Source organism: Pituophis catenifer, unplaced genomic scaffold, assembly GCF_029215685.1.
Source record: "Pituophis catenifer annectens isolate HBS135680 unplaced genomic scaffold, rPitCat1.0.hap2 SCAF_1, whole genome shotgun sequence".
In the NCBI taxonomy this organism is placed as follows: Eukaryota; Metazoa; Chordata; class Lepidosauria; order Squamata; family Colubridae; genus Pituophis; species Pituophis catenifer.
The window spans coordinates 47,476,746-47,493,817 of record NW_027256881.1 but is presented as its reverse complement, the minus strand read 5'-3'; the positions used below and the strand labels follow the sequence as shown (position 1 = coordinate 47,493,817).

Genomic DNA, 17,072 nt, shown 5'->3' with positions numbered 1-17,072 from the left:
AAAGCAGATAACAAGACCTGGCAATGGCTAAGAGCAGGAGAGTTGAAGAGGGGCTAATTATGGCTGTATAAGGCCAACCCTTAAGAACACATCTATGCAAGAAGACAGCAACAGACAGCAAATGCCAGCTCTAAAAAAAAAAGAAAGCTGAAAAGACAGTGGACCACATAGTTAGCCATTCCAAGAAGATAGCACAGACTGACCACAAAGACCTGACAAAGTAGCAACAATGATGCATTTCTTTCATATCTGCAAGAAATACTGTTCTTTGCAAGCAAGAACTGGTGGGACCACAAAATAAAGAAACTTAATAGAAAATGGAAAATGCGAAGTCTGGGACTTAGAATACAAGCAGACAAGCACCTGCCTCATAACACCCCAAACCTAATAAAGTTAAGAAAGGCAAAAAAAAGTCTGGATAACTGACATGACAGTAGAAGTAGACTGACAATGGCAAAAGAAAGCAAAGATAGTACCGATAATAATAGGTATCTTGGGTACAATCCCAAATCATTTGGAGCACTACATGAATACCATCAGCACTGACAGAATCCCTATCATTCAATTTCAAAATGCAACTTTACTTGGAACAGCTTACATTATGCAATGATATCTTTAACACCATCAAATAACACCTGATGATCACGGGTCCTTGAGAAGGACTTGATAGGTGGATCAAATACCAAATCCAATCTAAACATCTGACTGACTCTGTGATCAACCATAATAATATTAATGATAATGCCACAGTTGCCAAAATTATTTACTGGAACATCTATAAAAAGCATCATGTGCCAGTAACCAAAAAATAGTAGGAACATATAGTTGAAACAGTGGTTCAAAATTAGCAAATTAGAATATTGTAGGCCTGTGATGGCGAACCTATGGCACGCGTGCCACAGGTGGCATGCGGAGCCATATCTGTGGGCATGCGAGTATTGCCCTAGCTCAGCTCCAGCATGCATGCACACGCCGGCCACCTGATTTTCGGGCCTTCCGGGCCCACCAGAAGTCAGGAAATGGGCTGTTTCTGGCCTCCAGAGAGCCTCTGGAGGGGTGGGGAAGGCCGGTTTCACCCTCCCCAGGCTACAAAAAAGCCTCTGGAGCCTGGGGAGGGCAAAAAACGGGCCTACTGGGCCCACCATGCCATCATGTGCCAAAAGTGTGGCAGCGGGGGGGGGGCTGTGCTGGGGGCAGGGCACATTGAATTTTGGGTGTGGGCACGCACAAGTGCGACCCCCACACAACCCCCCCTTTTGGCACGCGGTGGCAAAAAGGTTAGCCATCACTATTGTAGGCTTTCCAAATACAGACTGATAAAAGTCTTGGCACATAGCACACCCGATTTAACTGTGTTTGGGAAAAAAGTGTGGATGATTGATGTGGTAATACCAGAATATATTATAATAAAAGACAAAGAATCGGAAAGGATTACTAAGTATCAAGCTTTGAAAATCAAAGTTGAAAGATTATGGCAAATACACTAGACAGTTGATCCTGTGGTGGGTCCTGTGATGACACAATAGGTGCCATACAAAAAAAACCTTAGAAGATCTGCACATGGACAAAATTTCCATCTGTCAATTTAAAAAGGCCACACTGTTTGGATATATTATGCTGATACATTACCACAATCTAAGTTCTTGAGAAGATCCTTATAAAGGACAACACAGCTAAAGAAATCACAGCAGCTGTGATTTCACATTGTTGGGTACATAATATTTATTAAACTTCCTTGCTGCCCAACTTTGAACAGCTGTGGGTGGCTCACAACAATCAAATTAATTAAACTAATATCAATAAAAGATAAAGATGGTAAACCAAATGAAGTGAGGGGGTCACCAGATCTATCCACATCTCAGGGGGGAATCTTGTTCCAGAGGGCACAACTATGTTAGCACAGCATTAGAGATGGTGGGTACTTTGATAGATCTGATCCTCTCATTCAACTCTGAGAATTGGCAGCTGGTAGGGACTGGCTGGGGAATTCTGGGAATTGAAGTCCACAGATCTTAAAGTTGCCAAGATTGGACACTCCTGATTTAAAGATTTTATTTTGTCCTTTGAGTGGTTGACAAGGAACAGAGCCTCAGGAAGTTACCTTTTAAGTGCCATCAAAGGTTAAGATTCATGATAAGTTTAAATAGCTATATCGGTCAGTTTTATATAGTAACATTTGTTTTGCTTCAAAATGTAGCTAACAGCTCTGGATATCTCTGCTAGATAAGCCTACTGATCTAGGAATGCAGCTGACTTAATCTTTTTTTAATTAATCTTGGGAGTAGTTTTACCCATGTCGGCAAAATTCAAAGTGATCAATCAGGATCATGGATGACCAGTTATACACAAAAGGTGAAGTTATATAAAAAAAATATCATTCTGGAATGTGGATTGATGGGGACTGATTGAATTTGAGAATATTTAGATGTATCTTTTGCTTAGGGAAATTTTCTAGCAAGAAGGGAAAAGAAGCCTGGATTCATCATAGATGGATGTTTCAACCAATCTATTTTTCTCTTGAAATTCAGCAATTATTGCTTCAGCCAATTATTACCCATTTTGAAACAGCTATTTCCCAATTTGCTGAAGCATAATGCATAAATTTTGCTTTATTTATGTCATTTTATAATGATATAAATTATATATATTTAGATATGAGCCAGCAGTTTGCAGCAGCTGCCAAAAAAGCCAACACAGTTCTGGGTTGCATAAACTGAGGGATAGAATCAAGATCATGTGAAGTGTTAATACCACTTTATAATGCCTTGGTAAGGACATACTTGGAATATTGCATCTAGTTTTGAGGGTAGGATAAGAAGCAATGGGTGGAAACTAATCAAGAAGAGAAGCAACTAAGGAGAAATTACAGTTAGAACAATTAATCAGTGGAACAACTTGCCTGCAGAAGTTGTGAATGCTCCAATACTGGAAATTTTTAAGATGTTGGATAACCATTTGTCTGAAGTGGTGTAGGGTTTCCTGCCTGGGCAGGGGGTTGGACTAGAAGACCTCCAAGGTCCCTTCCAACTCTGTTACTCTATTCTATTCTAAATTATACAGATTATATATATATAATTTATTTATTTATTATTAACCCCACATTGTATGGCTGTAGTAGTATTATTATCCTTCTCATTTTCTTTACTACCCGCTCTTACTGGTATCATTATTATGATTATTATCACTCTGTTGCTTTGCATGTACACTGAGAGCTTTTGCACCGGAGACAAATTCCTTGTGTGTTTAATCACACTTTGCCAATAAAGTATTCCATTTTATTCTAAATAGTGCATTAGTAATGTACTAGGAACAAGAAATCTTTCTGAAAAAAATTCTGAAATAATGTTTATCTGTTCAATCATACAAGGAAACACCATTACTGAAGCAAGACTGATCTTGCTATGAATGAACAACTGACCTCTTGTCCTCAACATGATATATTTTCAAGCAGAATAAAGTAATCATAAAAGATGACAGGTTAGTAGAAACAGAGGACAAGTTTCTAAAAAACAAGAAAAACATAAGTTTCTATGATGAATCCAATCACAACATGAGAACATAATGTAAACTTTGCAAGAGTATTTTAAAATAACATATATGGGACTCTTAGTATAATGATTTGGCACTGTTTTCCATGTAATAGTGGTAGTCTAAGTAGCAGAGTAGAAGTAAAGAATGAATATAAATATCCAAGTAAAAAGTGAGCTGTTAAAACCAAAATCCCCTTACTTTTGCCCAGAAATATTTTCTGTCTTGTTTTCCAAGTAAATTAGTTTGCAACGGACCCAATATAACAGAAGTACACTGGATTACATCTGCCAATGAATAGCGATTTAGGAAACACAAGAGTAGCATTTAATGGAAAGATTAAGTTGAATGCAAGCCTAGTAACCAAATTGGGATTAGCAATGCTTTTTATACATTACAACATAAATCAAATTCTTGTGCCAAATATCAGTTCTACCACATTGTAGCTGGAATAGGAACATCAACACTGTTTTATTTAAATCTATGGCGAGAACCCATTTCAGTATAGGAAATTACCTGAATTAGATCTTCTAGTTCGGTGTCATTCACACAGGCATGCTGTGACACAAACATTTGCTTCTGGATCACAATAGTTGTTCTCTGGCTGGTTTCATGTGGCTGCTCCAGGGCTTTGAATACAGTAGCTCCAATAATTAAATACAAAACCACAACTAGAAAAATGGTTGATACTGTCTTCCATTTCATCACATTAATAGTTGTATCACTTTCCTCGCGTGAAGCAAGTACAGTGGGCTTGGTAGAAAATGACAGCCGTGGCTTGGAGTTCTGAGTGGCAGATTTGGGGTCCAACAGGTCAGGTGCCGCCACTAATAAAAAGGGGTGGAAAAGAAACAGAATGTTAATTTTTAAAAAACCTGTCAGTGTTTATTTTGGTATTTTCCTTGCTACATGAGGAGAAAGATAAACTACTAATTTTTCTAATTTAAGTTCAGAGATGGTAGCCCTAGAAATGAATTGAACTTGTCTACCTGTTGAAGAACTTATTATGGATCAAGGGTTGCAGCAATCTGTTGTGATAAAATTATTACATTTGCTATTCCACACTCTCATGTAACTTTATTACTAGATCTATTGCCCAAATATCATGCAAATTACTGCCTGTAAACTAATGATGTAATATTGATTATTTGAAGATACAATTTCCAATTAATATTTTATCAGATTATCACATTGCTTTCCAAATCCTGATCTACTTTAAATATTGCCAATGATGCTGAATATTAATTAAAAGAGATACTTTTGTGTATATATGCATACACATTGTGCATGCATGCACCATATAGCACCATATGCAAACTATGTTCTTCAGAATGTTCTTTATAACTTTGCAGCATCTTCAAATGTTGAAAGAGGTATAGGAAGATGAGCTTGGAAGACAAAGATAATATGTAATAAGCATAGTTAATTTGAGCTTTCTCCTCCACAGTGAAGGACAGAAGGTAGAAGAAGCTGTAGGTGAATATTCTTTATGACTTTACTGCACAATGACACCAAGTAGTTAATATTTCCCAAGTTCTACAAACCTAGGACAAGTGACTCTGTTGGTACCTAATTTCTATAGTATCATGGCTCTGGAACAAGTTTTGCCACAAAAATAAGGTTCCTGATACAATCCCCTTCTTCTGAGCCCAGAAATGCAATCTTACAACCACCTCCAACAGCAAGAGATAGGAAAGTAGTAATTCCTCTGATTTCAGAGGAGTATCCCAGAGTCATTGATTTGAGGGCAGTAACTAAATGATGCTGCCTAGAGACTTTCATGTAAGATCCTTTTTAGCTGATAATGGTAATGTCTGGCAGTTTAACCAAGCAATCTATCAAATAATTAAATTGCAGTACTAGCAGTGAAGCCCTGTGGACTTCCTGGGAATGCAGTGATAAAAAAAAAGATGTTAAGTGGATGGTGGCTTATCTTGAGAATTTTGTGATGGGAGGAAAAGCAGGCAAAGGGCAGAAACTCAAAACTATCCTGTTATTTCATCATCCTTTGACACAACAACTACCATTTTGATCTCCTGTCCATGAGTATGTTGTCACCCTGTTCCATCCATCTTCCCACCCCAAAATGGAGGCAATCCAGGTTTAGTGCAACAAACCTTCCTCTATTCACCTGCACCTGCTGTTCTTTTTTTAACAGTGATTTATCATAGCGATAACAATAGCGCCCTCCTCTTGTTTCAGGGGCAATGTGCGCCCAGAGTCCCAAGGAAATCTTGGCATCCCGGGTAAGTGCAGTTCCCAAGTTGCCTTCATCCACACTCCTCTTTAAGGAAGCTGCATGCAGCTAAGCTAACAATGGGAATTGGATGGCAGCATAAAGTGTCTTCCTCTTGCACTGTTCTAATTGGTGCTACTGCACACTCTTCCCTGTTTCCTTTAGCTTTCACACCCAGCCAAGATTCAAGGTTCCATTTCACGCACAGGCAACACACACACACACACACACACACACAACAAGGAATAAGCCTTCCCAATCCTGTAGATGTCTGGAAGAAAATTAAACCCCCATTCTTCCTTCTTCATTTTTTTTTTTTTTTAATAAGAAGCAACCAGTTCCCCCAAAGAGATGCTCTTGAAACCAATCAACAGCGCCAGTGCACATCTTCCTTCTACGTCCACAAGGATAGCAGGCAATGAGTTGGGAAAAGCCCCATCTTTTTTATTATTCTTATTATTATTCTTATTATTCTTATTATTATAACAATATCACCTTATTTTTGCCTGAGCCTTCAAAATAGAAGCCTCCCTTCCTTGCCCCCCTCCTTGCCCCCGTCACTCAAAGCTAAGCACCCCTCCAACAAAGATGAAGTGTAACCCAGAGCTTTTGAGCCAAGGTGTTGCATGCAGCAGGAAGAGGCCCGTGCAATAAGGATGGCGAGGCGGGAGGGTGTGGGGGAGGGAGAGAAAGACAGTGGGGGGGGGCATGGCAAGACGGGTTCGCCTGCAATGAGGAAGGTAGGACCGGGATGGATGGGTAGGTGGGGGCTTCCTTTACCCTAGAGCAAAGATGCATCGGCAAAAGCAAAGGAGCATGCAGCATTTTTTTTTTCCAGGCAGCCGGATTTTTTTTTTTTTCCTTTTCCTTTTCCGAGCCAGCGAGACGCGCCATTGTACGAGTACTCACTTCTTATTTACAGAGCCGATGCCCTCTCCTCGCTTCACGGGCAGGCATTTTTTCAGGACTCGGGGAGGCAGAGTTTGAGAGCAAAGAGGTGGGGGTGGGAGGGCTGGGGAGGAAAGGGGAGGGGAGACAAGAGGACCAGAAAGCGTGTGGGACTGGAAAGGAACCACAGAGAGACAGACAGACAGACAGACAGAGACAGGGAGAGGCAAAGCGGGGAAGGCTTGGATGCTGAGAGCTCGGATTCCACGCGCGCCCTCTCGCTGGGGTGTGTGTGAGACGCCCGCGCTCGCCTAGTCGTGCGCGACTGTGCGTGTGAGTCTGCGTGTGTGTGTGTGTGTGTGTGTGTGTGTGTGTGTGTGTGTGTGTGTGTCGTCTCGTGCGTGCGTCTCGTGCGGTGTCTGGGCACCACTCAAGGTGTGTATGTGTGGAACTCCCTCAGCACCGCTCCTCTTGTTCCGCCTCAGCCCCTCCTGGACACTCCCCGAGCTTTCTTAAGCGTGGCTCTCTCGCTCGCTCGCTTCTCCGCTCCCTCCCCCCTCCCCGTGGGTGACTCGCGCTCTGAGAGTCGGAGCTCGGCCGCCGGCACGCTGTCGCTCTCTCTCTCTCTCTCTCTCTCTCCGAGGCGCGCGGGATCTCTCCGGCTGGCTCGGCGTTTTGGTTTGTAAAACGGAAGGGGACTTCTTCCTCAGGCTCCGCCTCCCTCGGCTCCTTGGAGCAGGTGACCGTGGGGTTGCTGGTCGTGCCTCTTCATTACCCACCATCACCACCACCACTCCGCCGGTGCGTGACATGGTTTGCCCCTTCTGAATTAAGGCGGGCGCCGGAGCAGGTTCGGCCAACCTCCGTCTGCAGACCTTCCTTCCACGCGGGGTGTGTTCTTCGAAGAGCTCGAGAGCCGCTTGAATCCAGTTCCCGCCTGAACTCTGCCTGCCGTTCCCCCCGTTTTCCCGAATACTATCCTTCCACGGTGTCGTTGGCTTCCACGTGGCTACACATTCAGTAGCCCGTGAACTCACCCGCGAAGTCAGAGAAGCGCCTGGAGCCTGAAAAGGACGGCGGGCTCCAAAGGCAAAGGGCGCAGACAAATGGCCCGCGCGGTGAAGTGATCTTGACTCGCAGACAAGTGTAGCAATGGCTGCCCAGATAGTCGAGCCCTCCTCTGCCACTGAATGAATGAGGAACGCGGCCAGCTACAGCTTTAAAGGGGGACAACTATTGGAGAAGGGTGGATGGATTTCCTCCCTGCCTTTGATTTCCTCCAAAAGCAATTGCTCTTCTTAATAAATGGTATGGGGGTGGGTGGGGGAGATGGAGCTTGGAATGGCACCTGTCAATTGCCTGACTGACAGACTGACAGGTCACAGATTGCGTGCCATGGGAAGAAAGCAGGGTGGTCAATAATGCTGGAGTTCTATCTCTGGCTAGTAGGGCTTAAGAGAATGGCAGTTCTGGCTACAAATCCAGTTCTGTCCTGATGGCCAACAGTACCTGAAAGTAGCCAAAGGCCAGCTATGAAGCCAAAAGGGAGTATGCAGAACAAAATCATAAAAATAAAAGTGTGGCCACAAGAATGGCCCTGTTGCCTGAAGCAACAAAAACCAATAATTCATATAAGGGCGACAGAACTGGCAACACAGCTGGCAGAACCTACATTCTTTCCTAGTTTAAATCAACCTTCAGTCTAGATAAATCAGTTTAAAAATAGGTTTCACATTGTCAAAAGAGGAACCTGTTTGAAACCCATTGGGCCCTTTGGGAAGCGCTGATCAGACATGACATGCCAATGATGAAATGATGAGGACACTGCCAGGTTCCCTATATCCCAAGCCAAGAAGTTGTGGAGGATCATTTCCAGTCACCAAGGTGGGGGATGATATCCCGCCAAGCCCTAGAAGTGGCCAATAGGAGCTTCATCTACTGCAACATCAAAAAATGCATGACAATGTGCCACGAGAAAACGAACTGGAATAACTCAATATGACTTTAAAGATACAGATATAAGACAAAGGATACATGATGAGGACAAGATATACAAAATGATGACTGGAGCATATTCATTCAGCAGATGAGAGACATGAGTATCTGTGGAGGAGGGCAAAAGGGACACAGATATGTTGACTTCATCACAAACATGAAGTGACCTAGCTAGCTTTTTGCAACACAATGCAAATATGTAGTTGTCATTTGCATGATGACATCATCAAAACTATCTGTGGACATGAGGATGTAGCCAGAGGGAAGTAGAAAAGGAAAGAAAATATACACCCTAGCATTGCCATTTTTCACCTTTATTACCCTGACCCTGAAACAACCTCTTGTCTAGGCTGAATTTTTGAACCAGATACATGTCAATGTGAGACAAAATAACTATGAATAAAGACCGATGAGTTGAAAATTGGAGAAAGAGCCTGGAACATTTTCACAAGTGACATTTGGATTAGTTCCTTTGAACCTGTCACTGTTAGTTGCTTATTCATTTATAGACAAGGGTAATGGAATGTGTAGATGAGTTTTGAGGGATGAGAGGGGGAAATGCTGCCTAGGAAACAATCAGATAAAGATTGTTCAGGTGGTAGAAAGTGGTAATGGAAAGTTTCTGCCTTCAGACTTGCAAGATATAGCTTTACAATAAAGTAGAATTAGCTCATCCAGTTTTGTTTCCTGTCTGCTTTACCCAGGAGAGATGATATCAAGACAGCAAGTACAAAACAGAAGATATTTGGCTAATTTAGCTTACAGATGATTGAAAATGTGTGTTCTTCTGTAACTAGGGATTGATCCTAGTTATCTCTTTATCTCAGTGCCAAGAAAACTGGTGTATGCGATATTGGCTATTGTATTATTTTTCCACATGGTTAAGAACTAAGCTATATAGTGAATAAAATTATCCAATGCATCTGTGGTAGATTTAGACTGCATTAGAATGTATAACCTTTTGCTTAAACTATAAATGGTTTCTTATTTGAAGTAAATGTCATTCTTGCATATACATATAAAAGTAGCACATCAGGAAAGATGCTAAGTTTAGACCTGCTTTCCTTACACAGTAGTTTGCTTTTCCCATGCCTCCAGTTACCTTGCACTGCAGACATAATATTTCTCCTAATTTAAGTCATGTTGCCAAATAAAGGTGGTGTTAAATGGTTGAAGTGATTATACAATTTTAGAGCTATAAAGTATAGTAGTTGATGATGTGTCATGCTATTTATTTCCGATTTATTTGTATATGATAACATTTATAGATTGACATGTATTAATGATGCTAATTAAATTTAGCAAACAACGTAAAAATGCCTCAAAAAGTACATTACAATTAAATATTCACATATTTAAAATACTTCTGTGTGAGAGCATCCCAAAGCTCAGATAATGCTATTAAAAAAAATTCAGCCTAAATAAAGCTAGTATCAAATGGCAGCACGTAGTTGACCTTGGCTGATTCCCCCACTTCTTCCAAATTCCTAAGCAGAGTTAGACTAATTATGTGGATAAGAAACCACCAGGAAATTGTAAAAAATCCCAGAAAAAGGAAATGGCAAGTTATTTCCACCTTAAGAATGTATGTATTTGCCATTATTAACTAATTACCTTAATGTGTAAACCAGTAATTAGATTGTTAAGGCAGCCATCATTCCTTGAAGTAATATGTTGAAGTCCTAAACTAATACTATGAAATGAAGTTGCTAGATGAACATGTGCCAAAAGATATTCCTATAAAGTAAACTTATCAGAAAGAGGAGAAGTCCTGGTCTCTGCAAGTAACACATTCAACCAACTTCTAATAATTATGACAATAATTCTGTTGCAACAACACTGTCCCCAGGATACACCCATTAGTGAAGTGTTTACTGAATTTCAGTCCTCAGAGCAACTGATATCAATGGGTTTAGCATCATGAGTCCACTTCATGGAGAAAGTATGCATAAATGAAATAAATATATCTATGCTTTTCTTAACATTAGCCCTTAGAATATTTTTATTTGTGCCAATAATCGAGTTGTTTTAGGAGAGCAGCCATACGTTGTCTGTAGATTTTGGCTGAAATTTTCCTGATTGTTAAAAGCATCTGCAAAACTTGAAACAAACTTTGAAACAAAGCTTCTAGATTAAAAAAAGGCATAGCAACATATTTACTTGACCTAATTCTTTTCCGTCAGAGCCTGGAAAATTTCATGCATAAAATACCATTCTCCTTTTCCCCTGAAATGTTTGATAGCAATGGTCCTTTACAAACAGGAACACTATTTGTTCCTCCCAAAGGGCAGAAAGTTTCTTGACTTACAATTCCTTCTATGCTTATGTGGAAAACGTTCCTTTATTTAGGTGTTTCTCCTTAATTCCAGATTGCCTGTGACTGGAATTTAGTCACTTGTCTGGGATGGTGTTGCGTCTCCTGCTTGAGCAGGGGGTTGGACTGGACGACCTCCGGGATCCCTTCCAGCTCTATTCTGATTGATTGATTGATTGATCGATCGATCAAGCTAGCTGAAAGGCATAGTAACTAACAATCTCAGATTTGGGAAAGTTTACATAATTTACACATGCACATGCAGGGAGGAGGGATTTTTCAGAAAGAAGAATAATGTGAGCTGTCACAAGAACTCAATAAAACATACATAAAACATGGGTTTAAGAATTCGTCTCAAAGAGTATTTCTCACTACTAAATTAAAGTGCTATCCTCTCTTTGTTGTGTTAGTGCAAAAGAAAATTGGCATAAAATGTGTGTAACCCATTGCCAACCTTATCCTTCCTCTGCAGCATTTGTCCCAAGTCACTGCCAAGTTGTGCTGACCTGATCTGTGATTAGCTAGTCACTACAGGCAAGGTGATTTGTTCTTAAACTCTGGGTTTGCTGCTGCTCCCCCTTAGTAGGCCACCAACCATCAAGGAAAACATGCAGGAGTCAGGGTTTTGATTCAGAATTGGATGGGTTGGAATTTTGCCTAGACATCTTTAGCTAGGTTTGCCTACTGTATCCCTTCTTAGCCCTTACTCACACATACTCATCTGCTCCTAAGGTTTCAGGGATGCAGAATAAAAGTGTTGCAGAAGTGGTTAAACTATGTTTTCATTGCCTTTTAATTCTTCTATTTTCTTTGCATTTATTTTCCCTTTGAATGTATCAGAAGGTGGCAGCAGGTGGCCTATCTTGTCTGGGTTTGGAACTAGCTTCTTAGTAGCACTTGGCCGAGACACTACCAGGAAATCTCCAGACTACAGTCTTTGACTGGAAAATTGGTGAGGGGGGAATCTAGAAAAAGACAACGTCAGGCCATTTTTATTATTGCCAAGTAAACTGCATAGCTGTATCCATTGAGTTACCAAAACTGATTTTCAACTCAAAGTTGCCTTTGTTTTCTTGCTTCCATTACACTTCATGTAAGATGTTATATTAAATACATGCATTCTATGTTCTTTTGAAATCTGTAGTAGGAGTTTAATTCAGTAGCTCAAAATTGTCTTTTTTTTACTTCTTATCCATAACATTTGTACACAGATATTTTATAAGAACAGTGGAACAAAAAAAAAAACTTGGTACATATTCAAATAGCAACTAATAGGATTGAAATTAATTTAGTGATAGGTAATTAGGTCTGGCTACATGTTTTTGATTTACCAAAATGGGGAAGATGTAATAAAATATTAAGCTTTGGGAAGTTGGATTCTGGATGAATGTCAAGAAAAAAATCTTGATAATATAGTTTAAGAGTGGAATCAGCTATGCAGAGAGATGGTGGACTGGATGTGTGTTAAACAGACTGGATAGACCTTAGTTGCAGATACTTTGTTTTACAATTTCTTTCAGAAACCAGACCAGTGGTGGGTTGCTCCTGGTTCAGACCGGTTCTATAGAACTGGCAGTAAAACCGGCGGGAGGCTCCGCCCACTGACCCTGACATCATCAGAAGCAATCTGCGTATGCACAGAAGTGAGGTGTGTCTGCGAGCGAAGCGAGCGCGCACACACGATCCCATTGCAAATCGGTAGTAAAGGTAAGTAAAACCCACCCCTGAACCAGACCATCTCATATTTTTGATATGAGTACCACAAGAGTGTGTAATCATTTTGCACTCCAATTTATAGATTACTTCTGAAGTCTGGGTGCTGGATTAGTTCAAAACTTTATTGGACAGGAATTTTTAAACATTGACAAAACATACCACATAAAAAAATAGACAGGTCAACAAAGACTGTGACTGCAAAGTACCTTATTTTTCAGAGTATAAGACGTACTTCCCCCCCCCAAAAAAAGAGGCTGAAATTTTGCGTGCATCTTATACTCTGAATGTAGCTTTTTCGAAGCTTTTTTCCAGCCCTAATGAAGTGCTAGCAAGTGAGCGATCTTCTGCTTTGCCTGCTTTTCTCATTGTTGCTAATCAGTTGTGCTTTAGACGCTCTTTTCCAGCCCTAACAAGGCACTAGCGAGTGAAGCGATCTTGCCCGCTTTGCCTGCTTTTCTCATTGCTGCTTCCTGACAATCAGCTGTGCTTTAGAAGATGTATTTTATCCCCAACCAGGGGATAAAAAGTGTGCGCGCTCAAAACCAGCGAACTAATGTGCTGAAGCTGACCAGATTAAGGATGCTAGCCAGATGAACACCAGGTAGGCAGAATTTTGTTTTCCTATTTTCCTCCCCAAAAACTAAGGTGCATTTTATACTCTGAAAAATATAGTATATTTCTAGTGAAGGAATACATTTATACCAAAGTGGAAAATCCTTTCCTCAATAGTGATGGAGGCTTCAAACACAACTTGTCCCCCATTATTTTGCTGCTCTTGCATTAGTCCCCAAGAAAATCAATCACAGCTTCACCTAGGAGAACATTTAACTATCCATCTAGGAGAAAAGATTTAGGAACACTGACTCTTAATGAATCTCTGTCTATTCATCTAAGGAGCCTATTCAGATTAAGTAAGAAATGAAACCAGCATGGAGGACATATGTGGGGTCCCCTAACCAACTTGCTCAGACTGAAGACAATTCTTGAATAAGTAGTAAAATGTTTCAAACCAAAAAGAAAAGAAGGCCAGTTGCCATGACTCAAGCTCCAGATGTCTAGTTTCTCACACAGTGCTTTGCTATTTATGACACAACAACAGTGCACAACCTTGAGAATATCAAAAAGTTATGAAGAGATACCCACTTGATATTTTAAGTCTCAACTTCTAACTCTTTGAGAACAAAGATGATTTAGAGCCCTTCAAATGTCCCATTCTTCACCTGATCCATGTCATCTTCTGAGACATTTCCTAGTTTTTAATCCTATATAATTCATGTTTCAGGGAAATAAGGAAAAAAAATTGATTCAGAGACATCTATAGAGATGGGGAGGTCCCAAATTATGAAAGCAGCATTGTGTTATATAAGAAAGGGGTACAGCTAGCATCAAAATACTGTAGCATACCTCTGCTTCCAGCATTTTATCATGCAGATGTGTCTGATTTGATCTTAAATATATCAATAATATTTAGACTCTCCCAATGGTCATTCCAAATGGCCAAAGCAGATCACTGGAAGAGTTTAGGGGTTTCACTTAAAGTACTTCCTATAAAGAAACATCTGTCATTTTTAAATAAAAAATGTTTGCTTAATTATTTGCCTAAGTAATGCTTCTTAGTAAATATCCTTTAATTCTAGCCCCAAAGAAAGAAACAAAAAGAAAAGTTGAAGGAATTTTTGTCTAAAATAAAAATTATTTTCTCTGAAACTGACAGTTTCTATAACATTAGTCCTAGAAATTTCTACTATTCCTCAAACCTAAACTCATTTAACTGCAAAAAATGTTTTTTCCACAATAAGCTATGAAGGCCATCAATCCTGCTCTAAACTGAAATTATTTATTCAAATTGCACCAGCATATTTTCCAAAGCACTCTGAATCAAATGCTGTATTCTCTGCACATTACTATCATAAAATTAGGCCATTCCTACACTAACAATTTATAGTGTCTTCTACAGTTATCCAACCATTGTGGTACCAAAATGGCAATAATGCAGACAGACTTTGTATTTATTTATTATTTATTTATTATTGCAATTTATATGCCACCTTTCTCCCTGGGGACTCAAGGCGGCTTACAAAATGACAAATTCCAATACAAAACACAATGAAATAAAATTAAAATCAGCAACCCTATTAAAACAGTTTAAAATTATGACAGTGTACCCCCAAATGGATCAGTTGAGTTGACGGAAGCTTGCGATGGAAGGAAAGAAGGTCGAGGGCTGTCCTGAGCTCGGTGGGCAATCCATTCCAGAGGGTCGGGTCTCCCACAGAGAACGCTCTCCTCCTGGGAGCCGTCAGCCGACATTGTTTGGCCGACGGCACCCTGAGGAGGCCGACTCTGTGAGAGCGCACAGGACGGTGGGAGAGCGGCTGGAGATGGTCCTGCAAGTACCCCGGGCCTAAGCCATGAAGGGCTTTATAGGTAAGCACCAGCACCTTGAAATGTATCCGGAGCACCAGCAGCAGCCAGTGCAGCTCACGCAGGAGAGATGTTACATGGGAATATCTAGACGCCCCCGTAACTACCCGCGCAGCTGCGTTCTGGACTAGCTGGAGCCTCCGGACGCATCTCAAGGGCAGCCCCATGTAGACCGTGTTACAGTAGTCCAACCTAGAGGTAACGAGGGCATGAGTGACCGTGGCGAGGGCATCCCGGTCTAGAAAAGGGCACAACTGGCGCACAAGACGCACCTGTGTGAAGGCCCCCTGGTTACGGCCGTCAGATGGTCCTCTAAGGACAGCCGAGAATCCAGGAAGACACCCAAGTTGCGGACCCTATCGGAGGGAGCAAGAGTTTCTCCCTCGATCATTAAGGATGGAACCTCCAGATCCCAGGATGCTGGCATCCACAGCCACTCAGTCTTGGAAGGGTTGAGTCTAAGTCTGTTCCTCCCCATCCAAACCGCACCACTTCCAGGCAGTAGGACATCACAGAAAGGGCATCCCTAGGGTGGTCACGGGTGGAGATGTAAAGCTGGGTATCATCAGCATATTGATGATACCTCACCGCAAAACCACGCATGATCTCACCCAGCGGTTTCATGTAGATGTTAAAGAGCAGAGGGGAGAGAACCGATCCCTGAGGCACCCCACAAGTGAGAGACCTCCGGAAGGATCCCTGACCCCCCGCCCAAAAAGACTGCAGGCGACCAGAGAGATAGGAAGAGAACCACTGTAAAACAATGCCTCCTAACCCCATCCTCCTGAGCCGCTGCAGCAGGATACCATGGTCGATGGTATCGAAAGCCGCTGAGAGGTTAAGAAGGACCAGGATGGAGGAACAGCCCCCATCCCTGGCCTGCCAGAGATCATTTACTAGGGCGACCAATGCCATTTCCATGCTGTGACCACGCCTGAAACCAGATTGGTAAGGATCGAGGTAGTCTGTTTCCTCCAGGAATTGAGGGAATTGCTGCGCCACCACGGACTGAAGTATCACTTCAGCAATGGCAGTGTGATCTTAGATGAATATAATGTGCTAGCAACAGCCATCTTAAAAATGTACCTAGGACCATTTTAAAAGCATATGAGGATGTGAAGAGAAAGAACCTAATGTTAATATTTTGTTAAAAATATAGAAAAATTTTCCTGTTTTCATTATATTTAAATAAATATTTATTTTAAATAAAAACAAGAGTACCCTATGTTACACCAAATGGAGAGAGAACTTCTTCCACAGGCAATTTTCTTAAGTCACAGACAAACCTGAGGTAATGATTGGCCTTTCATGATATTGCCTGACATGGTGGTAACACCAATTACATTTTGGGCACATTACAAAAAAACAGATCTCTTGAAAAGTCCATAATGGGAAAAGTGGAAGAAAAGGAAAAAAGATAACTAGCATTAATGTAGATGACTTGATTACAGTGGCAATGAATACATTATTGGAAAACTTGAAGGGGCAGACTAGGGCTGCCGAAAGGTCTGTCTATGTGATTACTAAATAGCCAAAACTGAATGGTACATAATCAGTCTATCAATTTTATCAAATTTGTGCTGTCCTATTCTTTCTTCTCCAGCAAGTGGCAAGTTTGAGCATTTGCAAAGCATTTATTATCTTTCTTAATATTGTCAAAGTATAATCTCCTTTACCTGTGTGCAAGGCTTATTGTAGGACTCCTAGTCCACCAGCTGATTTTCATAAGTCCAATTGCACATGAAATGTTCACTAATGCAATTAATTGTAATTAATTCTGCTGCCACTCAGAAAAGTCTTTCTATACCCTTCTTTATATGAACCAAGTGATTTAAAGGCAAAATTAAACACAACCACAACTCATTGCAATTGATTTAAGATAGCAGTTTTAAGCACACTTAAATCACACTAATTGTAGGAAGCTCAGCTTGAAATGGTTAATAACATTCGATTTTTTAGTATGTATGCTTG

At 41.0% G+C, this 17,072-nt stretch overlaps 1 protein-coding gene across 1 annotated transcript in view; it reads right to left on the bottom strand.

Moving 5' to 3' along the window:
• The window catches only part of KCNK2 (potassium two pore domain channel subfamily K member 2), a 71,246-nt gene extending 64,518 nt beyond the window's left edge, over window positions 1–6,728 (bottom strand). The window contains exons 1-2 of the mRNA XM_070948998.1: window positions 6,674–6,728; window positions 4,045–4,355 (exon numbers count right to left, since the gene is read on the bottom strand). Coding sequence (XP_070805099.1) covers window positions 4,045–4,355; window position 6,674 — 312 coding nt within the window. The 5' untranslated portion in view covers window positions 6,675–6,728. The remainder of the gene's footprint in view (window positions 1–4,044; window positions 4,356–6,673) is intronic.
• Window positions 6,729–17,072: the final 10,344 nt, after the last annotated feature.